General features: G+C 38.5%; 1 protein-coding gene across 2 annotated transcripts; it reads left to right on the forward strand.

Annotated features, from left to right (window-relative positions):
- Nucleotides 1–43: 43 nt before the first annotated feature.
- ZNF540 (zinc finger protein 540) lies at nucleotides 44–21,004 on the forward strand. 2 transcript variants are annotated; one of them, XM_021676581.2, is made up of 5 exons: nucleotides 44–282; nucleotides 6,160–6,240; nucleotides 7,747–7,873; nucleotides 9,100–9,198; nucleotides 18,416–21,004. In XM_021676581.2, exons 2-5 carry the CDS (start codon nucleotides 6,232–6,234, stop codon nucleotides 20,164–20,166), a joined length of 1,986 nt encoding a protein of 661 aa, XP_021532256.2. In that variant the 5' UTR covers nucleotides 44–282; nucleotides 6,160–6,231; the 3' UTR covers nucleotides 20,167–21,004. The 2 variants fall into 2 exon arrangements, with proteins under 2 accessions (XP_021532256.2, XP_021532257.2); XM_021676582.2 differs by having other exon boundaries at nucleotides 9,103–9,198.
- The last annotated feature ends 464 nt before the right edge of the window (nucleotides 21,005–21,468 follow it).

Genomic DNA, 21,468 nt, shown 5'->3' on the forward strand with positions numbered 1-21,468 from the left:
TTGGGAAACGTAGTCTACAGCTGGAAACCGGCCGGGTCGTGTCTGCGCAGGCCCAGTGGCTGTCATAGAGTCCAGCACTCCAGAACGGAGCGATCCCTGAGGTTCCTTTGCTCTAACTGTGGGTCTTATACGCTGCTACGGTCTGCTAGCCTAGCCTATTTCATTATACTCAAGTAACGCCCCAGAAATTCCAGAGAATCTCACACAAAGAGGTTGAGTCTTGACGTGGTGCCTTCAGGGGAATGTCGTCCCCGGGATAGAAGAGCTGCAAAAGGCTGTCAGGTAAGGTCTGGATTTCTCTCTAACAGAGAGCTCTGGCTGTGACGCAGTGGCCACAATACCGGGTTGCTGCCCAACGGTGTTCGGAAGTGTGACGCATTCTTCACGGCCGTGTGTGTGTCTGTGGGCGCGCGTGTCCGTGTCCGAGTGTCCTCTGTGGGAGCAGAGGGGACAGTGGCCATGCCCGTGTGATGTGCGTCAGATTGTGCTTGACACTGTGACAGAGGCTATTAGTGGCGCATTTAGGATTGTGTGCGGAAGGGTGTTGGGAATGGTTTGATTATAGCTTTGAGGGTGATGTCTGTGATTAATCAGACTCAGCATGCGACTGAGTATCTTATAACCTGTAAGAAATTGATTTTTCTTTGCATGGTCATGAATTTAAGATAGATTCCTATAAAATTATATAAATTTAGTGAATGATGCACTGAGAGTTCACCTGTGGCAGTGAATGTGGGGAAAGAAGTGTGTGAGCACAGTACTGTGAGAATGGGCACGATTGTATGCAGAGCTGTTACAGTGATATCTCCTGGCTTCAGTTTTCTCACCTGTAAAGTTAGGGTGTCAATCGTGTAATGCTTTGGAACAATGCTTCTTAATACAAACTTCTGCAAAACTGGGTTCCATTTTTTTTATATCTGTGCTCTCCACTACAGTAACCACTAGCTACATATGGCTATTGAGAAATTGAAATGTCGCTGGTTTGACTGAGGAACTGAGTTTTTAAAATTTTGTTCAATTTTAATAAATCTAAATGTAAACAGCTATATATGGCTAGTGATCTTCCTACTGAACAGTACAATCTGGAGCATTAATTTGCCTTCAATATTTGAAGGGGGTAAAAACTTAATTCATCTAACAAATGTTTGAAAAATGAAATTCTTAAAATTTCTTTATTTTTTTAATTTGAGATAATTGTAGATTCATATGAGGCTATAAGAAATAATAGAGACATTGTATGTTATTCTCAACTTAGTCTTCTCCAATGATAACATCTTGCAGGACTATCGTATGACAACCAGGAGGTTGACATTGATCAAAACATCATTTCCATCACCACAAAGATGTGTTGTGTTGTCCTTTTATAGACACATGCACTTTCTTCCCTCTTGTTTGAAGATATTCATGTCAACATTAATGATAATGTGGGCATACCTCATTTTATTGTGAGTCATTTTATGCAGATACTGTGTTTGTTTGTTAAAGAGATAGGGTCGGCCAGGCAGGGTGGCTCACGCCTGTAATCTCCGAACTTTGGGAGGCCAAGGCGAGCAGATCGTGAGGTCAGGAGTTCTAGACTAGCCTGACCAACATGATGAAACCCTGTCTCTACTAAAAATACAAAAAAATGGGCTGGGCGCAGTGGCTCACGCCTGTAATCCCAGCACTTTGGGAGGCCGAGGCGGGTGGATCACGAGGTCAAGAGATCGAGACCATCCTGGTCAACATGGTGAAACCCCGTCTCTACTAAAAATACAAAATATTAGCTGGGCATGGTGGCGCGTGCCTGTAATCCCAGCTACTCGGGAGGCTGAGGCAGGAGAATTGCCTGAACCCAGGAGGCGGAGGTTGTGGTGAGCCGAGATCGCGCCATTGCACTCCAGCCTGGGTAACAAGAGCGGAACTCCGTCTCAAAATAAATAAATAAATAATAAATAATAAAAATACAAAAATTAGCTGGGAGTGGTGGCGCATGCCTATAATCCCAGGTACTCAGGACGCTGAGTCAGGAGAATCACTTGAACCCGGGAGGCGAAGGTTGCAGTGAGCCGAGATCGTGCCATTGCATTCCAGCCTGGGTGACAGCGCAAAACTCCATCTCAAAAAAAAAAAAAAAAAAAAAAGAGACAGGGTCTCATTGTCACCCAGGCTGGAGTGCAGTGGTGCAGTTATAGCTCACTGTAGCCTCGAATTCCTGGGTTCAAGGGATCCTCCTACCTCAGCCTCCCAATATACTGTTTTTTATAAATTGAAGGTTTGTGGCAACCCTGCATTGGGCAAATCTATCAGCTCCATTTTTTTCAGCAGTATATGCTGACTTCTTGTCTGTCACATTTTGGTAATTCTTGCAATATTTCAAATTTTTTATTAATATTGTATCTTTTAAGGTGATCTGTGATCAGTGATCTTTGATGTCACTGTTTTAACTGTTTTGGGGCTTCATAAACCATGTCCATATAAGTTGGCAAACTTAATCCATAAATGTGTGTGTTCTGTCTGCTCTAGCAACCAGCTGTTCCCCCATCTCTCTCCCTGTCCTCAGGCCTTCCTGAGACACAGGTCTATTGAAGTTAGGCTAGTTAATAATCCTACAGTGGAAACCTCAGGATTGCTCCATTCTGGAGTGCCCTCTACAGTAGGCCGGGTGTGGTAGCTCACACCTGTAATCCCAGCACTTTGGGAGGTCGAAGCGGGTGGATCAATCACGAGGTCAGGGGTTCAAGACCAGCCTGGCTAATATAGTGAAACTCTGTCTCTACTAAAAGTACAAAAATTATCTGGGTGTGGTGGCGCATGCCTGTAGTCCCAGCTACTCAGGAGGTTGAGGCAGGGAGGACTGCTTGAACCCGGGAGGCGGAGCTTGCAGTGAGCTGAGATCGTGTCACTGCGCTCTAGCCTGGTGACAGAGTGAAACTTTGTCTCAAAAACAAACAAATAAATAAAAATAATCCTATGGTGGCCTCTAAATGTTCAAGTGAAAGGAAGAGTTGCATGTCTCTCAACTTTAAGTCAAAATCTGAAAATGGTTAAGCTTAGTGAGGAAGGCATGTCAAAATCTGAGACAGGCTAAAAGCCAGGCCTCTTGCACCAAATAACCACACTGTGACTACAAAGGAAAAGTTCTTGAAGGAAACTAAAAGTGCTATGCCAGTGAACACATGAATGGTAAGAAAGTCAAACAGCTTTACTACCGACAGGGCAAGGGGTTCTTACATATCACACCAAAGGCACAAGCAACAATGGAAAAAATAGATAAATTAGACCTTATCAAAACTAAAACTTTTATGCTTTAATTAAATGACACTATCAAGAAAGTTAAAAGACAGTACACCTGTAATCCCAGCACTTTGGGAGGATGGGGTGAGTAGATCACTTGAGGCCAGGAGCTCAAGACTGGCCTGTCAACATAATGGCCAACTGTCTCTACTAAAAATACAAAAAATTAGATGGGCATGGTGGTTCACGCCTGTAATCCCAGCTATTCAGGAGGCTGAGGCATGAGAAGCACCTGAACCCAGGAGGCAGAGGTTGCAGTGGGCCAAGATCACACCACTGCACTCCAGTCTGGGTGATGGAGTAAGACCCTGTCTCAAAAATTTTTTTAAAGATAGTACAGAATAGAAGAAAATAGTTACAAATTACATATCTGATAATGATCCAGTATCCAGAATGTAAAGAACTCTTACAACTTAAAAATAAAAAAGACAGCTCAATTAAAAAATGAGTAAAGTACTTGAATACACATTTCTTCAAAGATAATATATAAATGGCAAATAAACACTTGAAAAATCATTAACATTATTAGTCATTAGGGAAATGCAAATCCAAACCACTCTGAGGTGCCATTTCATACCCACTCAGATGAGAATAACAATTTTTTTTTAAAAAAAGAAAGAAATAGGTTATTGAATCTGTGGATAAATTGGAACCCTTAGTTCATTGCTTCAAGATTTGAAGGGAGTAAAAAACTTAATTCATCTAGCAAATATTTGAAAAATGAAATTCTTAAAATTCTTAAAATTTATTTTTTGAGAGTAAAAATAATAATGCTGGTAAGAATGTAAAATGGTACAGCTGCAGGAAATAGTTTTGTGGTTCTTCAAATAGTTAAACATAGAATTGCTGTTTTACCCAATAATCCCACTCGAGGGTATTTTACCCAAAGGAATTGAAAACATGCTTTCAAGCAAAAACGTGCACATGAATGTTTATAGCAGCCCTACTTACAAAAGCCAAAAGGTTGAAACAACCCAAATGTCCATCCACTGATGAGTGGAGAAAGAAAATGTTCCATCCATCCAATGGAGTATTATTCAGCCATAAAATGAAGTTAATTACTGCTTTAAAACCCTACGCTGAGTGAAAGAAGACAGACACGAGATCACATATTGTGTGATTCCTTAATATGTTTTTAAATGGTGGGAATGAAAATATTATTTCAAGACACGTTAAAATTATATGAATTCCAGATTTCCATATTCATAAAAGTATCATTGGAACATTGTCACATTTTTTAATTTATCAATTTTCTCTGGCTCCGTTTGCACTATGTGGTAACATTGCATACTTCTGGTAGGCTGAATGGCCCAAAAAGCCTGAAATATTTATTATGTGGTTATTTGCAGGAAAAGTTTGCTGACTCAACAATCTATATTATTTCTGATGGCTAATTTATTTTCTACTATGTGAATACACTAGAATTTATTTAACCTGTTCTTTATTCAAGTCTAATTTATGTTTTTATCTAGCTTTTTCTATTTTAAAATTATCTGCACTTGCCTGCATATATTCTAGTGAACATATATAATCATTTTCCTTGAAATATCTGGCTCACATTATTAAATTCTGCTAATATAAATTTCTAATTTACCCTTTTTCAGGTGGCAGCAGTGTATAACACGGTGTGAGGGTATCTATTTTACTCCAGTTAAACACGTTATCATAAGTCTTTTAAATGCTACTGTGTTGTAAATGTGAAATGCTATTTGCCACTTTAACATACATTATCTTAATGAGTAGCAACATTTAAGAGCTTTTAGTCATTACTTCTGTTATTATTCATGCTTGGGTTTCATTAGGTATATAGTAAGAAATTCTGGGTATCAGTAACAGGAGCACAGCTGAAAAAGAACTGGCTTTGTAATTGGAGAATTGTTGATTCAGAATTCAAATGTCTTGTTTATTAGCAGTAGATTTAGGTGTCTGTTTTTCTGATGTTGGAGATAATAATGACATTATAGGGCAATTCTAAGGATTAAATATCTATATATAAGGTATGCATCACATAAAAGTTGATTTTTTTTATTGCTGCCAGGGTCATAAATTTACTTCTCCCTCCAGTTTGAGTACTGAGGGAGAAGGCAGGGTGAATAATGTCCTGCAGGGACCCTGGGGACTCTTCCGATTGAGGGAAATGGGGAGTGGTTAGCCCTGAGGATTGTGGGCGTTCCAGTTCAGGCTAGAAGGGATCCCATTATGCAAGTATAATTTTGTAATGATAAATTGTGAATTGTCTATGCCAGGGATCAGCAAAATTTTTTTATAGAAGGCCAAATATGTGTGGCCCATACAGTCTCCATTGAAACTACTCAACTTGGCAATTGTAGCTTTCTGAAAGTAGCCATAGTCAGGAGTAAACAAATGAGCAGAGCTGTGTTCTATTCCAACTTTATTTACAAATGCATATGGACAGGCCAGATTTGGCCCATGGGCCATAGGTTGCAAACTCCTAGTCTGTTCTATCTTTCATCTTTAAGTCAGGGGAGGCCAAGAAGCTCCTAAGGCCATGAAGACAGTCTGCTTTGGATAATGTCTGTCCCCTTTGGATGGTGAGAATCGAGGGAAGAGATTTTATTTTAGGCAGCTCTGAACATCCCAGCCTTGAGTCTAAATAAGTATTCTCATAGTGGGGATTGGCCCAGAACTCTCCTGCTGAAATATTGGTCATGTGTTCTACTTTAGGAGAACCCCTACACTGTGTCCATCCTCCTACAGCCAGCTTCCCTTGGTGTGGTGAGAGTGTGACGGAGGGAGGTGAGGGAAGTTTAGGAGGAGGTGTTTGCAAGCAACAATGGAAAATAGATTATTAATTTATATCATGTTGTTATCTCTGCAGCAAGCCTAGTCTCATTGCCTCATTTTTTTTCTCCTCTAACTCAGGCTTCTCAGAACTTTGTTTCTCCAGCAGAAGAACCCTGGGAAAGACTGACCAGTTCTTATGAGTCTAAAACCATGGCCCATGTAAGTCACAGTTTCTCTTTCCTTCTTTAGACTCTTTTGTTTTCAAAGATCATGTGAACATTTTCACTCTTTATGCTGACACTTCTTTTTTTTTCATTTGTTTTGTTTTGTTTTGTTGCTTTTTTTCTACTTACTCATCTGAATGCTGACACTTCTTAACAGAATTTTTTTTTTGTCTTACTCTGTTGCCAGGCTAGAGTTCAGTGATGCAATCTCAACTCACTGCAACATCGGCTCCTGGGTTCAAGCAATTCCCTTGCCTCACCCTCCTGAGTAGCTGGGATTATATGCGTGTGCCACAACTCCCAGTTAACTTCTTGTATTTTAGTAGAGATGGGGTTTCACCATGTTGTCTAGGATAGTCTCGATCTCCTGACCTTGTGATCTGCCCACCTGGGCCTCCCAAAGTGCTGGGATTACAGGCATGAGCCACTGCGCCTGGCCCAGAAGTTTTTCTTACTCCCCACACTCCCAAGCCCCTCCAGTGCGCCCGCTCTCTTTCTTAACCAATATTCACATGCACATTGACCAAATCATTCAGGGTACTCAGTCTCTGTCTAGAGCAGAGATGGAGCAGACATGAAGTTCCTAGAGGGAGGCACTTTACCATCCTTTGTCAGATCTGAGGTGTAATGAAACCAAGAATGGACTCATTTGACTACACATAGGAAAGCACTGAAGTTTTCCACCGATCCTGCGTCTAGATAAAATGCAGTTTAATACTGATTGGCCTCACTTTCAGTATGTAGTTGGGGCCTGCTTATAGAGAGGCCAGGGGGTCTTTCCTGGGAATCTCTGAGGCAAAAACCTATAATAAGATGCATTTTGTGGTTGAACAGAATGTGCTAGTCTTGACATCAGTATGATTCTGGTTCATTACATCAGTATTAATCTCAAGAACAAAGAAGGTATGTAGTACTTATAAGAAAATCATCCAGATACATAAATATTAGATAACTGTATTCTCCCAGATTTGCAGTGAGGTACTATGGACTTGAACTTCTGAGTTTGCCACTGTACTCCAGGCAACAGAGCGAGACCCCTGTCTTGACTGATTAATCGACTGATCAATAGATAGATAGATAGATAAACTTGAAGGAAAAAGAGGAGGTAGGATTCTTCTTTTTAAAATTTATTTATTAAGTGGTTTTTCTTATTTAAGTAATAATTTATTGAGGATTTTGAAGTAGAAATATAGTTTATGTGCTTGTATCCAGTTTAAATTAATTGGGAAACATGTATTTGTTCCCAGAAATGTTTTGAGTAGTTCAAGAACCCCATAATATATAGGAAATTTTGTATACAGAAGCTGGATTCTTCAAGAAAATGAAGTGTTTCTGCTTTAGAATACCGGGTTCCTTTCTTCTACCTTTATCGTAAGCTTTCAGCCCTGGCCTAGAGTTTGGTATAGTATCCCTTGCTGCAGTAAAACCTTCTATCTCTTTTTCTTCTTTTTAAAATACTTGTTCTGTAATTTCACCAGTAATACGTTGGTTTATGTTTCAGGCATTGGTGACATTCACGGATGTGGCTATAGACTTCTCTCAGAAGGAATGGGAGTGCCTGGACCCTACTCAGAGGAAATTGTACAGAGATGTCATGTTGGAGAATTACAGTAACTTGGTCTCACTGGGTAAGGTCACCTACGTCAAATAATGTAGACTCTGCTCTCTGAAATAGTAGCTTTCTCTTCCACAAATTTAGGACTAATTATTAAGAAACTAGCTGAATTTCTTCTCTCTTCCTCAAGAAATTGACTGAATTTTGATGGTTTGTGAATGGCACTTCCACTAAATGCCTTCATTTTCACCATACCTCACTGAGCCTCATGAAATGTTCCTTAATCCCTTCCTGTAACTGAGTCTTCCTTAATAGTTAAGAGACTGGATTTGAATTTGGGGGCATTTACTCCAAAACCAATGTCAGTGAAATCAGGTTTCACATTGCATTTGAGCTCAGAATTGCTATGGATGCTCTGTTATTTGGTAACCTGTCTGTGAGGAAACAGATGCACCCAGGGTGTACAATTTATATGTCATGGTTTAGACCAACTAAATTGATTTAAAATTAAAGTGAATGCATTCTACTTCCTAAAACAAACATTTTATTTTACTGATTTGTGATTGAGAGTTTTACCTACTGGGTACAATGCTCAGTACTTGGGTGGTGAAATCAAATGTACCTCAAACCTCAGCATCACACAATATTCCTAGGTAACAAACCATGTGGCCCCTGTATCTAAAATAAAAGTTGAAATTAGTTAAAGGAAAATAAAATCTATTAACTTAGCATCTAATTTTAAATGAATATCTTAGCAAGAACCTAGAAATACCGTAGGAAGTATCTTGTTTTGCTCTAAGTAAATTAAGAATGACAAAAATAATAATGGCTAATAGAGTGCTTACTACATACCAGGCACTGTTCTAAGTATTAGCTATGATATAGGTACTACTTTTATTTTCCTTTTACAGATGAGAAAACTGAGGACCAAAGAATTTAAGCAGTTTGTTTACAATCATTAGTCCATAGGTAGCAGAGTAGAATTTGGACCCACATAGGCTGGCTTGAGAGTCTGTGCCCTCAAAAACTACTGCCTCTCAATAGAGCCAGCCTGTATGAGTTTTAATTCCAAAATGAATTAAAATTCTCCCGGATGAATTTTAATTCCCCCGCCCATCAAGTTATTTTATTCTCTGGGATCCTAGGGTTACACTAAGTTGAATATTCTTTAATCCTATCAGTTTTCTCTGAAGTCTTTATTGAAATCATGTTGATCCATATAAATTTAACCAAGTCTCAAACTGTTTTTGAACTTGCAATGTTTTACTTCTATATATTTTTTTATTTCTTTCTTATAAGCAGGATATTCTGGCTCAAAGCCAGATGTGATTACCCTATTGGAGCAAGGGAAAGAGCCCTGCATGGCGGTGAGGGATATGACAGGAAGACAGTACCCAGGTGAGTTGAGAGTTCATCAGGCAGATAGGGGCTCTCATTGCCAGTCATGACCAGCTGGTGAGGGAGCATATACAGGCTTTGCATGCTGTTTAGGGAGTTCCTCTCAGAGGCCTCAGGGCTTTGGAGAAAAGGCCTAAGACAGGGAAGGAAACAGATCACCTTAGCATGAACTATCAAAAGAACCTCATCTTAGCTCCTACCGCCTATCTCTGTTTTTGCTTCCCCTCATGTTACTCTTCATTTCAGTAAAGAGAATGCTCTTTCTTTCCCAGTGCAATCAATTGCTTCCTGTCTTTTCTGCATTGACACGAGTGCTTGTTTCTAATGCCTAAAAGTTCAGTCTTTCACATATTCAGCATATATTTGCCAAGTGTTCATTCTGTGCCAAGTATTAGCAGTACCTTGGTGAATAAGGCCAAAACCTCCCCACACTGATGGAATTAACATTATAGTAGGGGAGATACACAGTAAACTGTAAACAAATGAATATATATAAATATTAAATAATGATGCATATTATGAAGAAAACAATGAAGAGTAAGGAGACAGAGTTTGGGCGGGGTTAATTTAGGTTGCTTGCCCAGGGAAGGCTCTTCGAAGAGAGAATATACATGCAGAGATGTGCAGTATAGGCTTAAGGTATGTGAACATCTGGAAGAAAATAATTCCAAGCATAGCAGGAAAGTGAGCTTTGTGTGTTTGAGGAACTGTAAGAAGCTCGGAGCAGATTGAGAGTGGGGAAGAGTAACTAAATATGAGTTTAGAGCCAAGCAGGGGCCAGGTCTTATAGGGCTTTGTTTATCATAGTAAGAAATTTGGATTTTTCTTTTCCAAGAGTAATTGAAAGTCATAATCAGACATGTTTTTAAATGATTACTGTAGATGCTCTGTGAAGAATATACTGAACAGAGGCAAGAATGGAAGTAGAAAGATCAGTTATTAGGCTATTTCTAAAGTCTAGATTAGCAGTGATAGTAGCTTGGATTAGGATGGTAGTGGTGAGGGGTGGTGAGAAGATGTTGTATTCATCTTACGATCTGAAAGTAGAACTAACAGACATGCCATGGGATATAGGTGAACAAGAAATCATAGGTGAACAAGTTTTTCATGTAAGCAGGTAAGTAGATACAATTTGCTGAGATGGACATATGGGAAAGCTAGCTTGGAGGATGGAAATAGAATCCCAGTTTAGGTGTATATATTTGAAATGCCTACGTGTCATCCAGATTGACATGTTGAACAGTCAGAGACATAGTAGGATGAATTATATTAACTTGGGTGTCCAGCCAATGAACTGACTGGATGAGATCCCTTAGGGCTGATCTGACCTACTACCTATTTTTGTAAATAAAGTTTAATGGAAACATAGCCACACCTAATTGTTTATATATTGCCTATGGCAGAGTTGAGTAGTTGAGACAGAAGTCATATGGCTCGCAATGCATAAGATTTCAACTGTCTGGTCCTTTACAGAAAAAGTTTGCTGATTCCCTACCTTTAGTGAATGAGTTTCATAGAATGAAGGAAGCCAGATGAGACAAAGAAGACTAAGGCCCGGGACATTCTATTTAGAAAAGGAAGAGATATATTTCTATTTTAGAAAACATGTCTGATTGAGAACAAGTAGGCCTGGAGAGTGGTACCAAAAAAAGTCAAATGAAGAAAATGTTTCTAGTGGAAGGGAGTAGTCATCTATGAGGTTAACTGAACTGTAAATTGCCTATAGGATGTGGCAGGAAAGAAGTTGATGGTGACCTTTTGTCAAGAGGACAAGGTTTCAATGGAGTCAGAGGTTAAAAAAAGGCTGCTAGATGTGGCTGAAATAAAATGGGAGGTGAGGCAGTGATGACAGTGAGATAGAAAACTTTTCTAATGGGAATTCTTTTAGGAGAGAACTAGATAAGGGGTTAGTAGCTAGAAGGGGACATGGGATGTAAGGAGTCTATTTTTTTTTTTTTTTTTTTGAGATGGAGTTTCGCTCTTGTCGCCCAGGCTAGAGTGCAATGGCGCGATCTCCACTCCAGCCTGGGCAACAAGAGTGAAACTCCGTCTCAAAAAGTAAATAAATAAACTGTCCAAAGTGGCTATATTGTTTGGCATTCCCAGTAGATGTCCAATAGCTCCACATTCTTGCCAGCCTGTGGTATTGACAGTCATTTTAATACTAGTCATTTTAGTGGATGTGTAGGTGTATCTCACTGTAATTTTAATTTGCATTTAACTAATGACTAATGTTGAGCATATTTTCATGTATTTGTCATTCCTTTATCTTCTTTGGTAAAAAGTGTCTATTTAATATTTTTACCCATTGACTTTCTTTTAGCAATTTTATTGAGGTATAATTTACATAGCACAAAATTCACCGACTATAAGTGCACACTTGGTGACTTTTAGTCAATTTACAGTTAGACAACCATCATGATAATCCAGTTTTAGAGTATTTTCATCACCCCCAAAAGTTTTCTTGTGCCCTTTTGCAGTTAATCCCTTCTTCCACCTCCGGCTTTAGGCAACTACTGACCTACCTTCCATTTTTGTCGATTTTCCTTTTCTGAACATTTCATATAAATGGGATCATACAATGTACAATCTTTTGAATCTGGCTTCTTTAACTTAGCATAATGTTTTGGAGGTCCATTTGTGAAGCAGCATGTATTAGTAATACATTCTAAGAACTCCTTTTCTCACACAAGGACACAAAAATTCCCGTTGATATTATTCATTTTCTTTATCTTCTTGATTTATAAGAGTTCTTTATATATCTTATAATCAACTACCTGATCAGATATGTATTTTGCAATATTTTATTAGTTTAGATACTAAATATACATTTTTTAATATTTTACTAGTTTCTGGAGTAACTTTCTATTAATAAACTTTTTTTAAAAAAATCAGTTTTAGGTTTACAGGAAAATTTAACAGAAAGTATAGAGTTCCTATATACTCTCTGTCTTCAAACATGCACACCCTCCCCAATTATCAACAATCCACATGGCAGTGGTACATTTGTTACAGTTGCTACACCTACATTGACACATCATTATCACCTAAGTCGCAGTCTGCATTAGAGTTCACTCTTGGTGTTATAAATTCTGTTAACTTTGAAAAATGTATAATGACAGGTATCCACAATTGTGGTATCGTACATAATAGTTTCACTGCTCTAACATTTCTCTGTGTTTGACCTAGTCATCCCTTACTCCACCCTAACCCCTGAAAACCATTGAGTGTTTTACTGTCACCATAGTTTTGCCTTTTTCAGACTGTCATGTAGTTGGAATCATACAGTATGTAGCCTTCTCAGATTGGTCTCTTTTACTTAGTAATATGCATTTAACTTTCCTCAACATCTTTTTGTGATAGCTCATTCTTTTAGCACTGAATAATAGTCTATTCTCTGGATGTACCATAGTTTATTTATCCATTCACCTACTAAAGGACATCTTGGTTGTTTTGTTTTGTTTTGTTTTTTTGAGATGGAGTTTCGCTCTTGTTACCCAGGCTGGAGTGCAATGGCACGATCTCGGCTCACAACAACCTCTGCCTCCCAGGTTCAGGCAATTCTCCTGCCTCAGCCTCCTGAGTAGCTGGGATTACAGGCACGCACCACCATGCCCAGCTAATTTTTTTTTTGTATTAGTAGAGACGGGGTTTCACCGTATTGACCAGGATGGTCTCAATCTCTTGACCTCGTGATCCACTCGCCTCGGCCTCCCAAAGTGCTGGGATTACAGGCTTGAGCCACCGCACCCAGCCTTCTTGGTTGTTTTTAAGTATTGGAAGTTTTGAATAAAGCTGCTATATGCATTTGTGTGCAGGTTTGGGTATGAATATGTTTTCATTTTATTTGAGTAAATACCAAGGAATATGATTGCTGAGTAGTATGGTGGCATACGCCTGTAAACCCAGCTACTTGGGAGGCTGAGTCAGGAGAATTGCTTGAACCCGGGAGGCAGAGGTTGCAGTGAGCTGAGACTGCACCATTGCACTCCAGCTCTGGGCAACAGAGCAAGACTCCATCTCAGAAAAAAAAAGAATGTTTAGTTTTGTAGGAAACTGCCAAAATATCCTCCAAAGTGGCTATAATATTTTTGCATTCACCCAGCAATGAATGAGAATTCCTGTTGGTCCACACCCTTGTCAGCATTTGGTGTTGCCAGCATTTGGTTTTGGCCATTCTAACAGGTGTGAAGTGGTATGTCATTGTTGTTTTAATTTGCAGTTCTCTGAGACTCCTGATCTCTGATTTGGAGTCTGACATTAATTTGGAGACATTCTCATTTATTGTTGCTTCATATATGCTTCTTTTCCTTTCTCGCTTTTTACTCCTTCTGGTACTTTCATGAGTATTTACACCTTTCATACTTACCCCCAGAGTTCTTGGAGATCTGTTCCATTTTTTTCAGCATTTTTTCTCTTTCTTTTCAGTTTTCTAAGTTTCTTTTGTCACATCCTCAAGTGCAGAGACTCCTCAGCTGTGTCCAGTTTACTAAGGAGCACATCAAAGGCATTCTTCATTTCTATTACAGTGCTTCTAATTTTTAGCATTTCTTTTGGATTCTTTCTTAGAATATTCACCTGTTTCCATTATCCATCTGGATATTGTGTATTTTTTCTATTAAAACCCTTAACACATTTCTTATAGTCTTTTACAATTCTTGGTCTGATAATTCCAGCATTCCTGCCATATCTGACTTCTGATTCTGATGCTCGTTTAGTCTCATCAAACTGTGTTTCTTGCCTTTTAGTTTTCCTTCTAACTTTTTGTTGAAAGGTAAACATGATGTACTGGGTAAAGGGAAATGCAGTAAATAGGCCTTTAGGAATGTAGTGATAAGGTGTAAGGGGAGAGGAGTGCTCTGTGGTCCCAGAATTAGGTCTCAGTCTTTTGGTGCACCTGTGCCACTTGACTGACCTTAACCAGTGCTTTCAGTTTTTGTCCTGCTGCTAGGTGAGACAGGATGGCTTAGAGGGCTGAAGTTGGGTATTTTCTTTCCTCTATGTCATTAGGCTCTAATAAAACCTAGGCAGGTTAGGATCTGTCTACTTGAGGAGAAAACCTAACCTCAGGTGATCCACCCCCCTTGGCCTCCCAATGTGCTGGGATTACAGGCGTGAGTCACTGTGCCTGGCCAGTATTTAGATTTTTTTAGGTTCTTGTCTTATTTAGATTGCCACCCACCAGCTTTCATTTAACATATCTGTGTTAATAAGGTTCCCTGACACTTCTAGGTGCCCAGCCATCTCCTCATACTATTGAGTTACTCTGTTCTTAAAATTGTTGAGTTTCTTTGTTCATTTTTCCAAAAACCATTCAACATGGCACATTTCTGTTATAATATCTAAAAAAAAAAAAATTTAAATTCTTCTCTATCAAGTATAGGAATGGTTGGTTTTAGATGTAAGGGGACAGAAGAGATATCTGAGAAAGGTTATAAAGAAAGTAAGTGGCCAGGTGCAGTGGCTCATGCTTGTAATCCCAACATGTTCGGAGGCCGAGATGGGTGGATCACCTGAGGTCAGGAGTTCAAGACCAGCCTGGCCAACATGGTGAAACCCTGTCTCTACTGAAAATACAAAAATTAGCTGGGCATGGTGGCACGTGCCTGTAATCCCAGCTACTCAGGAGGCTGAGGCAGGAGAATCACTTGAACCTGGGAGGCAGAGATTGCAGTGATCCGAGATCCCGCCACTGCAATCCCACCACTGCAATCCAGCCTGGGTGACAGTGAGACTCTGTCTCAAAAAAAAAAAAAAAAGAAGAAGAAGGAATGGTACCAGCTCCTCATTGTATGTCTGGTAGAATTCAGCTGTGAACCCATCTGGATCTGGACTTTTTTTTGGTTGGTAGGCTATTAATTGCTGCTTCAATTTCAGCCCTTGTTATTGGTCTGTTCAAGGTTTCAACTTCTTCCTGATTTAGGCTTGGGAGGGTGCAAGTGTCCAGGAATTTATCCATTTCTTCCAGGTTTACTGGTTTATGTGCATAGAGTTGTTTGTAGTAATCTCTGATTGTAGTCTGTATTTCTGTGGAGTCAGTGGTGATATCCCCTTTATCATTTTTTATTGCATCTATTAGATTCTTCTCCCTTTTCTTTTTTATTAATCTGGCTAGTGGTCTATTTTGTTGATCTTTTCAAAAAATCAGCTCCTGGATTTATTGATTTTTTAAAGGATTTTTTGTGTCTCTATCTCCTTCAGTTCTGCTCTGATATTACTTATTTCTTGTCTTCTGCTAGCTTTTGAGTTTTTTTGATCTTGCTCCTCTAACTCTTTCAATTTTGATGATAGGGTGTCGATTTTAGACATTTCCTTGCTTCAGCATGATACTGGTACCAAAACAGAGATATAGACCAATGAAACAGTACAGAGGCATTGGAGGCAAAGTCACACATTTACAACCCTCTGATCTTTGACAAACCTGACAAAAACAAGCAATGGGGAAAGGAGTCCCTGTTTAATAAATGGTGTTGGGAAAACTGACTAGCAGTGTGCAGAAAGCAGAAACTGGACCCCTTCCTGACACCTTACACTAAAATTAACTCCAGATGGATTAAAGACTTAAACATAAGACCTAACACCATAAAAACCCTAGAAGAAAACCTAGGCAAAACCATTCAGGACATAGGCATAGGCAAGGACTTCATGACTAAAACACCAAAAGCATTGGCAACAAAAGCCAAAATAGACAAATCATACCTAATTAAACTCCAGAGCTTCTGCACAGCAAGAGAAACAATCATTAGAATGAACCGGCAACCAACAGAATGGGAAAAAAATTTTGCAATCTACCCATCTGACAAAGGGCTAATATCTAGAATCTACTAAGAACTAAAACAGATTTACAAGAAAAAAACAAACAAACCCATCGAAAAACGGGAGAAGGATATGAACAGACACTTTTCAAAAGAAGACATATGAGGCCAACAAACATATGAAAAAATGCTCATCATCACTGATTATTAGAGAAATGCAAATCAAAACCACATTGAGATACCACCTCACACCAGTTAGAATGGCGATCGTTAAAATATCTGGAGACAAAAGATGCTGGAGAAGATGTGGAAAAATAGGAACACTTTTACACTGTTGGTGAGAGTGTAAACTAGTATAAACATTGTGGATGATAGTGTAGCACTTCCTCAAGGACCTAGAAATAGAAATTCCATTTGACCCAACAATCCCATTACTGGGTATATACCAAAAGGATTGTAAATCATTCTATTATAAAGACACATGCACACATATGTTCATAATGGCACTGTTTACAATAGCAAAGACCAGGAACCAACCCAAATGCCCTTCAATGATAAACTGGACAAGGAAAATGTGGCACATATACACCATGGAATACTATGCAGCCATAAAAAATGATGAGTTCTGTCCTTTGTAGGGACATGGATGAATCTGGAAACCATCATTCTCAGCAAACTGACACAAGAACAGAAAACCAAACACCACATGTTCTCACTCATAGGCGGGTGTTGAACAATGAGAAGACATGGACACAGGGAGGGAAGCACTACACACTGGGGTCTGTTGCAGGGGGCAAGGGAGGGACAACGGGGTGGTGGGGAGGTCGGGGAGGGATAACATGGGGAGAAATGCCAGATGTAGGTGATGGGGGGATGGAGGCAGCAAACCACATTGCCATGTGTGTAACTATGCAACAATCCTGCATGATCTGCACATGTACCCCAGAACCTAAAGTACCATAAAAAAATTTAAAAATTAAAAAAAGAGAAAAGAAAAAGAAAGTAGAGTAAGCATCCAGTAGGTGGCTGAATAATAGTAAAACTCAGCTATGTAAACATATATCTCTATGCACAGGAGGCAGTGAACAACAAGGTTGGAAACATCTCTTTACTTGGATAGCCATTGAAGGATAAGTAGGCAAAACAAGGGTTTTTTCATTTTATACATTTGGCTGAGCTACCTTGGATTTACTTTTGTTCTGATCTGTAAAGGAAGTAAGGTAGGAAAGAGTGTATTTAATCACTATATAAGGTGAGAGATTAGAGGTAGTTTGTAATTGTTACAAAAATACAAAAATAAAGTGATTGTTCTGATATGCAGCTGTCCTATACAGTGACTTATCTGTCACTCATCATCATTTAAGACAATGATTAATTTATTGTACAATCACTTTCTTTATAACCTTTTTCAGATATCTCTTCTGTCCTCTTACATCTAAAACCATCCATTCCTATACTTGATAGAGAAGTATTTAAATGATTTTTTTTTTAGATATTGTAACAGGTATGTGCCACATAGAATGATTTTTTAAAAAATGAATACAAATCTCAACAATTATTTAATGCCTGCTATGTGCTAGTGGGTAGTTATTAATTGTTGAATGAAATAGGGATTACATCTTCCTTTGGGAAGGTTTAGGGATCAGAAAATCAACAAATGAACAAAGAGAAAAATCAATGGATATGCATTTGAAAATTGTGAAATGAAGAAAAGAAACATGATGCTGGAATTGAGAATAAAGGACATAGACTGCCTTACCGTCAATAGGGCAAGCCTTTCTGTGTAAGAGATATTTATCCAAACACGAAGGATGTGAAGGAGTTGGTCTTTCACAGAGCCCAGGACAGATTATTTTTAGGAGATGAAAAAACCTGTAGGAAACTATATGAAATGGGAAATGCTCTGACACAATCAAGGAGCTGAATAGAAGCAAATGTCATAATAAGAGGGAGTAAGGAGGACAATGTCTTTGCAAGAGGTCTTTAGGTAACCAAAAGCCATATTATATTATATAGTAACATGTTTGAATTTTATTCTAAGAGTAAAGGAAAACTATTAAAATTGTTAAGTGGAGATTCTCAAACTTTGATCCATATCAGAATCATCTAGTGGAGTTATTAAAAATTCAGATGCCAAATTACTCCTGTAGATTTGATTCGCTTGACTTGTGTGATAACTAAATAGCAGTGTTTGTGGTAAGTTTCCCAGATAATTCTCATCCACAACAAAATTTTAGAACCACTGATGTAAACTATTTTCCATATCACCACAATCTTATATAAGCTCTCATTTTCTAAGCTCATGTTGCCTAATTTCAAATTATATAACTTTATGGAAATGTTCTTTAAGTCACTGACTTATAGTGAGAACTGTTTTCACTTTGTCTCCTATTTTGAAAATGTATACTTTATGTTATGCTGATTACAGGAAAATAATTGTTTGCATTTATGTTTTCTTTCAGGTTTGTTATCCAGGCATAAGACCAAGAAATTATCTTCAGAAAAGGACATTCATGAAATCAGTTTTTCCAAAGGGAATATAATAGAAAAAAGTAAAACTCTTCATCTGAAAGGATCCATTTTGAGAAATGAGTGGCAGAGCAAAAGTGAGTTTGAGGGTCAACAGGGACTTGAAGAAAGATCTATCAGTCAAAAGAAAATCATCTCTAAAAAAATGTCAACTGAAAGAAAACATCCTTCTTTTACTCTGAATCAGAGAATTCATAATAGTGACAAAAATTGTGATTCAAACTTGGTTCAACATGGGAAAACATATTCTGATGTGAAACATGCTTGTAAAGAGTGTGGGAATACTTTTAATAATGTCTATCAACTTACTCTCCATCAGAAAATTCATACTGGTGTAAAATCCTATAAATGTGAAAAATGTGGGAAAGTTTTTAGCCATAGCTATCAACTTACTCTGCATCAGAGATTTCATACTGGTGAGAAACCCTATGAATGTCAAGAATGTGGGAAGACCTTTGTTCTTTACCCACAACTTAATCGACATCAGAAAATTCACACTGGTGAAAAACTCTATATGTGTAAGAAATGTGATAAGGGTTTTTTTAGTAGACGGGAACTTACTCAACATAAAAGAATTCATACTGGTGAGAAATCTTATGAATGTAAAGAATGCGGAAAAGTTTTTCAACTTGTTTTCTACCTTAAAGAACATGAGAAAATTCATACAGGTAAGAAACCCTATGAATGTAAGGAGTGTGGGAAAGCTTATAGTGTATGTGGTCAACTTACCCGTCATCAGAAAATTCATACTGGTATAAAACCCTATGAATGTAAGGAATGTGGAAAGACCTTTAGACTTAGTTTTTGCCTTACTGAACACAGAAGAACTCATTTAGGTAAGAAACCTTATGAATGTAAGGAGTGTGGGAAATCATTTAATATGCGTGGACAGCTTAATCGCCATAAAACAATTCATACTGGTATAAAACCTTTTGAATGTAAGGTGTGTGAGAAGGCTTTTAGTTACAGTGGTGACCTCAGAGTACATTCTAGAATTCATACTGGAGAGAAACCATATAAATGTAAGGAATGTGGGAAAGCCTTTATGCTTCGTTCAGTCCTTACTGAACATCAGAGACTCCATACTGGTATAAAACCCTATGAATGTAAGGAATGTGGGAAGACCTTTAGAGTACGCTCTCAGATTAGTCTACATAAGAAAATTCATACTGATGTGAAACCCTACAAATGTGTACGATGTGGGAAGACCTTTAGATTTGGTTTCTACCTTACTGAACACCAGAGAATTCACACAGGTGAAAAGCCCTATAAATGTAAAGAATGTGGAAAGGCCTTTATTCGTAGAGGAAATCTTAAAGAACATCTGAAAATTCATTCTGGTTTAAAACCCTATGATTGTAAAGAATGTGGGAAGTCCTTTAGTCGGCGTGGGCAGTTTACTGAACATCAGAAAATTCACACAGGCGTAAAACCATACAAATGTAAAGAATGTGGGAAGGCCTTTAGTCGTAGTGTAGACCTTAGAATACATCAAAGAATTCATACTGGTGAGAAACCCTATGAGTGTAAACAATGTGGGAAGGCCTTTAGACTTAATTCACACCTTACTGAACATCAGCGAATTCACACTGGTGAGAAACCCTATGAGTGTAAGGTATGTAGAAAGACCTTTAGACAGTATTCACATCTTTATCAACATCAGAAAACTCATAATGTAATTTAATATAAGAAAGGGTTTTCATGTCATGCTCTATTTATTAGAATATCAAAATGTTTATGGCCAGAAAGACATTCTGTCAATGCGTTGATCTTTTTTTAAACATATTAACTTAATAAATGTATGAGTTTTATAATACCTCTTAGTTCTTATTAAATTTAGGAAAATTCACACTAGAAAATAAAGCTGTTAATGTAACAATTGTGGAAAAGTGTTCTAGCAACAGCATATACTTATCATCATTGTCTTCCCACTACTCTATCTGTGTGATATTAGACAAAATATTTGCTTCTTGGTACCTCAGCTGTACAATGAAACACACCACCTAAAAGTGTGGTTAATTGTTTCCAACATGTATAATACAGCAACAAGTATCTGGTCCAAACTGTTTTGAATTAATATTGGATATTACTGTTTTATGATCATCAACATCATTAGTGAATTTCTTAACAGGAAGATACAATGAGGTGAAAATTTGAAAAAGTCACTTATCACTTATATTCCATGAAGTACTTCTTAGATAAAATCTGTGTTATGGGCTGAATGTTTGTGTTCCCATAATAATTCCTATGTTGAAACACTAATCCCAAGGTGATGGTATTTGAAGGTAGGCGCTTTAGGAGGAAATTAGGTCATGAGGATTGAGCCTTCATGAATGGGATTACCGCCTTTATAAGAAGAAGCCAAAGAGCCAGCTAGCTCTTTCAACCACATGAGGATACAGTAGTCAGCAGTCTACAATGCACAAGAGGGCCTTCACCATAACCCAAGCATGCTGGCACCCTGACCTTGGACTTCCAGCCTCCAGAACTGTGAGAAATAAACTTTGGTTGTTTATAAGCCACTGAGACTATGGTATTTTGTTATGCAGCCCAGAATAACTAAGACATGCCATTGGAACATAAAGAACATGTAAAGATCTGAATTCAGACCTCATTGCTTCATTTTTCTCAGAAAATTAAAGATGAAGAGAAACCCTAAGGATGTAGTGAGTGGGAGGACCTTTAGAATATAACTATTGGGTTGGGTGCAGTGGCTCACACCTGTAATCCTAGCACTTTGGGAGGCCGAGGAGGGCGGATCACCGGAGGTCAGGAGTTCGAGACCAGCCTGGCCAACATGGTGAAACCGCATCTCTACTAAAAAAAAAAAAAAAAAAAAAATTAGCCAGGTGTGGTGGCAGGCACCTATAATCCCAGCTACTTGGAAAGCTGAGGCAGGAGAATCATTTGAACCCAGGAGGCGGAGGTTGCAATAAGCCGAGATCACACCATTGCACTCCAGCCTGGCAATGGAGTGGCAGATAAG

Source organism: Aotus nancymaae, unplaced genomic scaffold, assembly GCF_030222135.1.
Source record: "Aotus nancymaae isolate 86718 unplaced genomic scaffold, 86718_ANA_hifiasm-v0.15.2.pri h1tg000028l, whole genome shotgun sequence".
Classification (NCBI taxonomy): Eukaryota; Metazoa; Chordata; class Mammalia; order Primates; family Aotidae; genus Aotus; species Aotus nancymaae.

What these genes read in the sequence shown, in the direction of transcription:
- ZNF540 (XM_021676581.2), top strand. An exon ending in CAGTAACTTGGTCTCACTGG is followed by an intron (nt 7,874 to 9,099) that starts GTAAGGTCACCT and finishes CTTTCTTATAAG; the next exon opens with CAGGATATTCTGGCTCAAAG. An exon ending in GACAGGAAGACAGTACCCAG is followed by an intron (nt 9,199 to 18,415) that starts GTGAGTTGAGAG and finishes GTTTTCTTTCAG; the next exon opens with GTTTGTTATCCAGGCATAAG.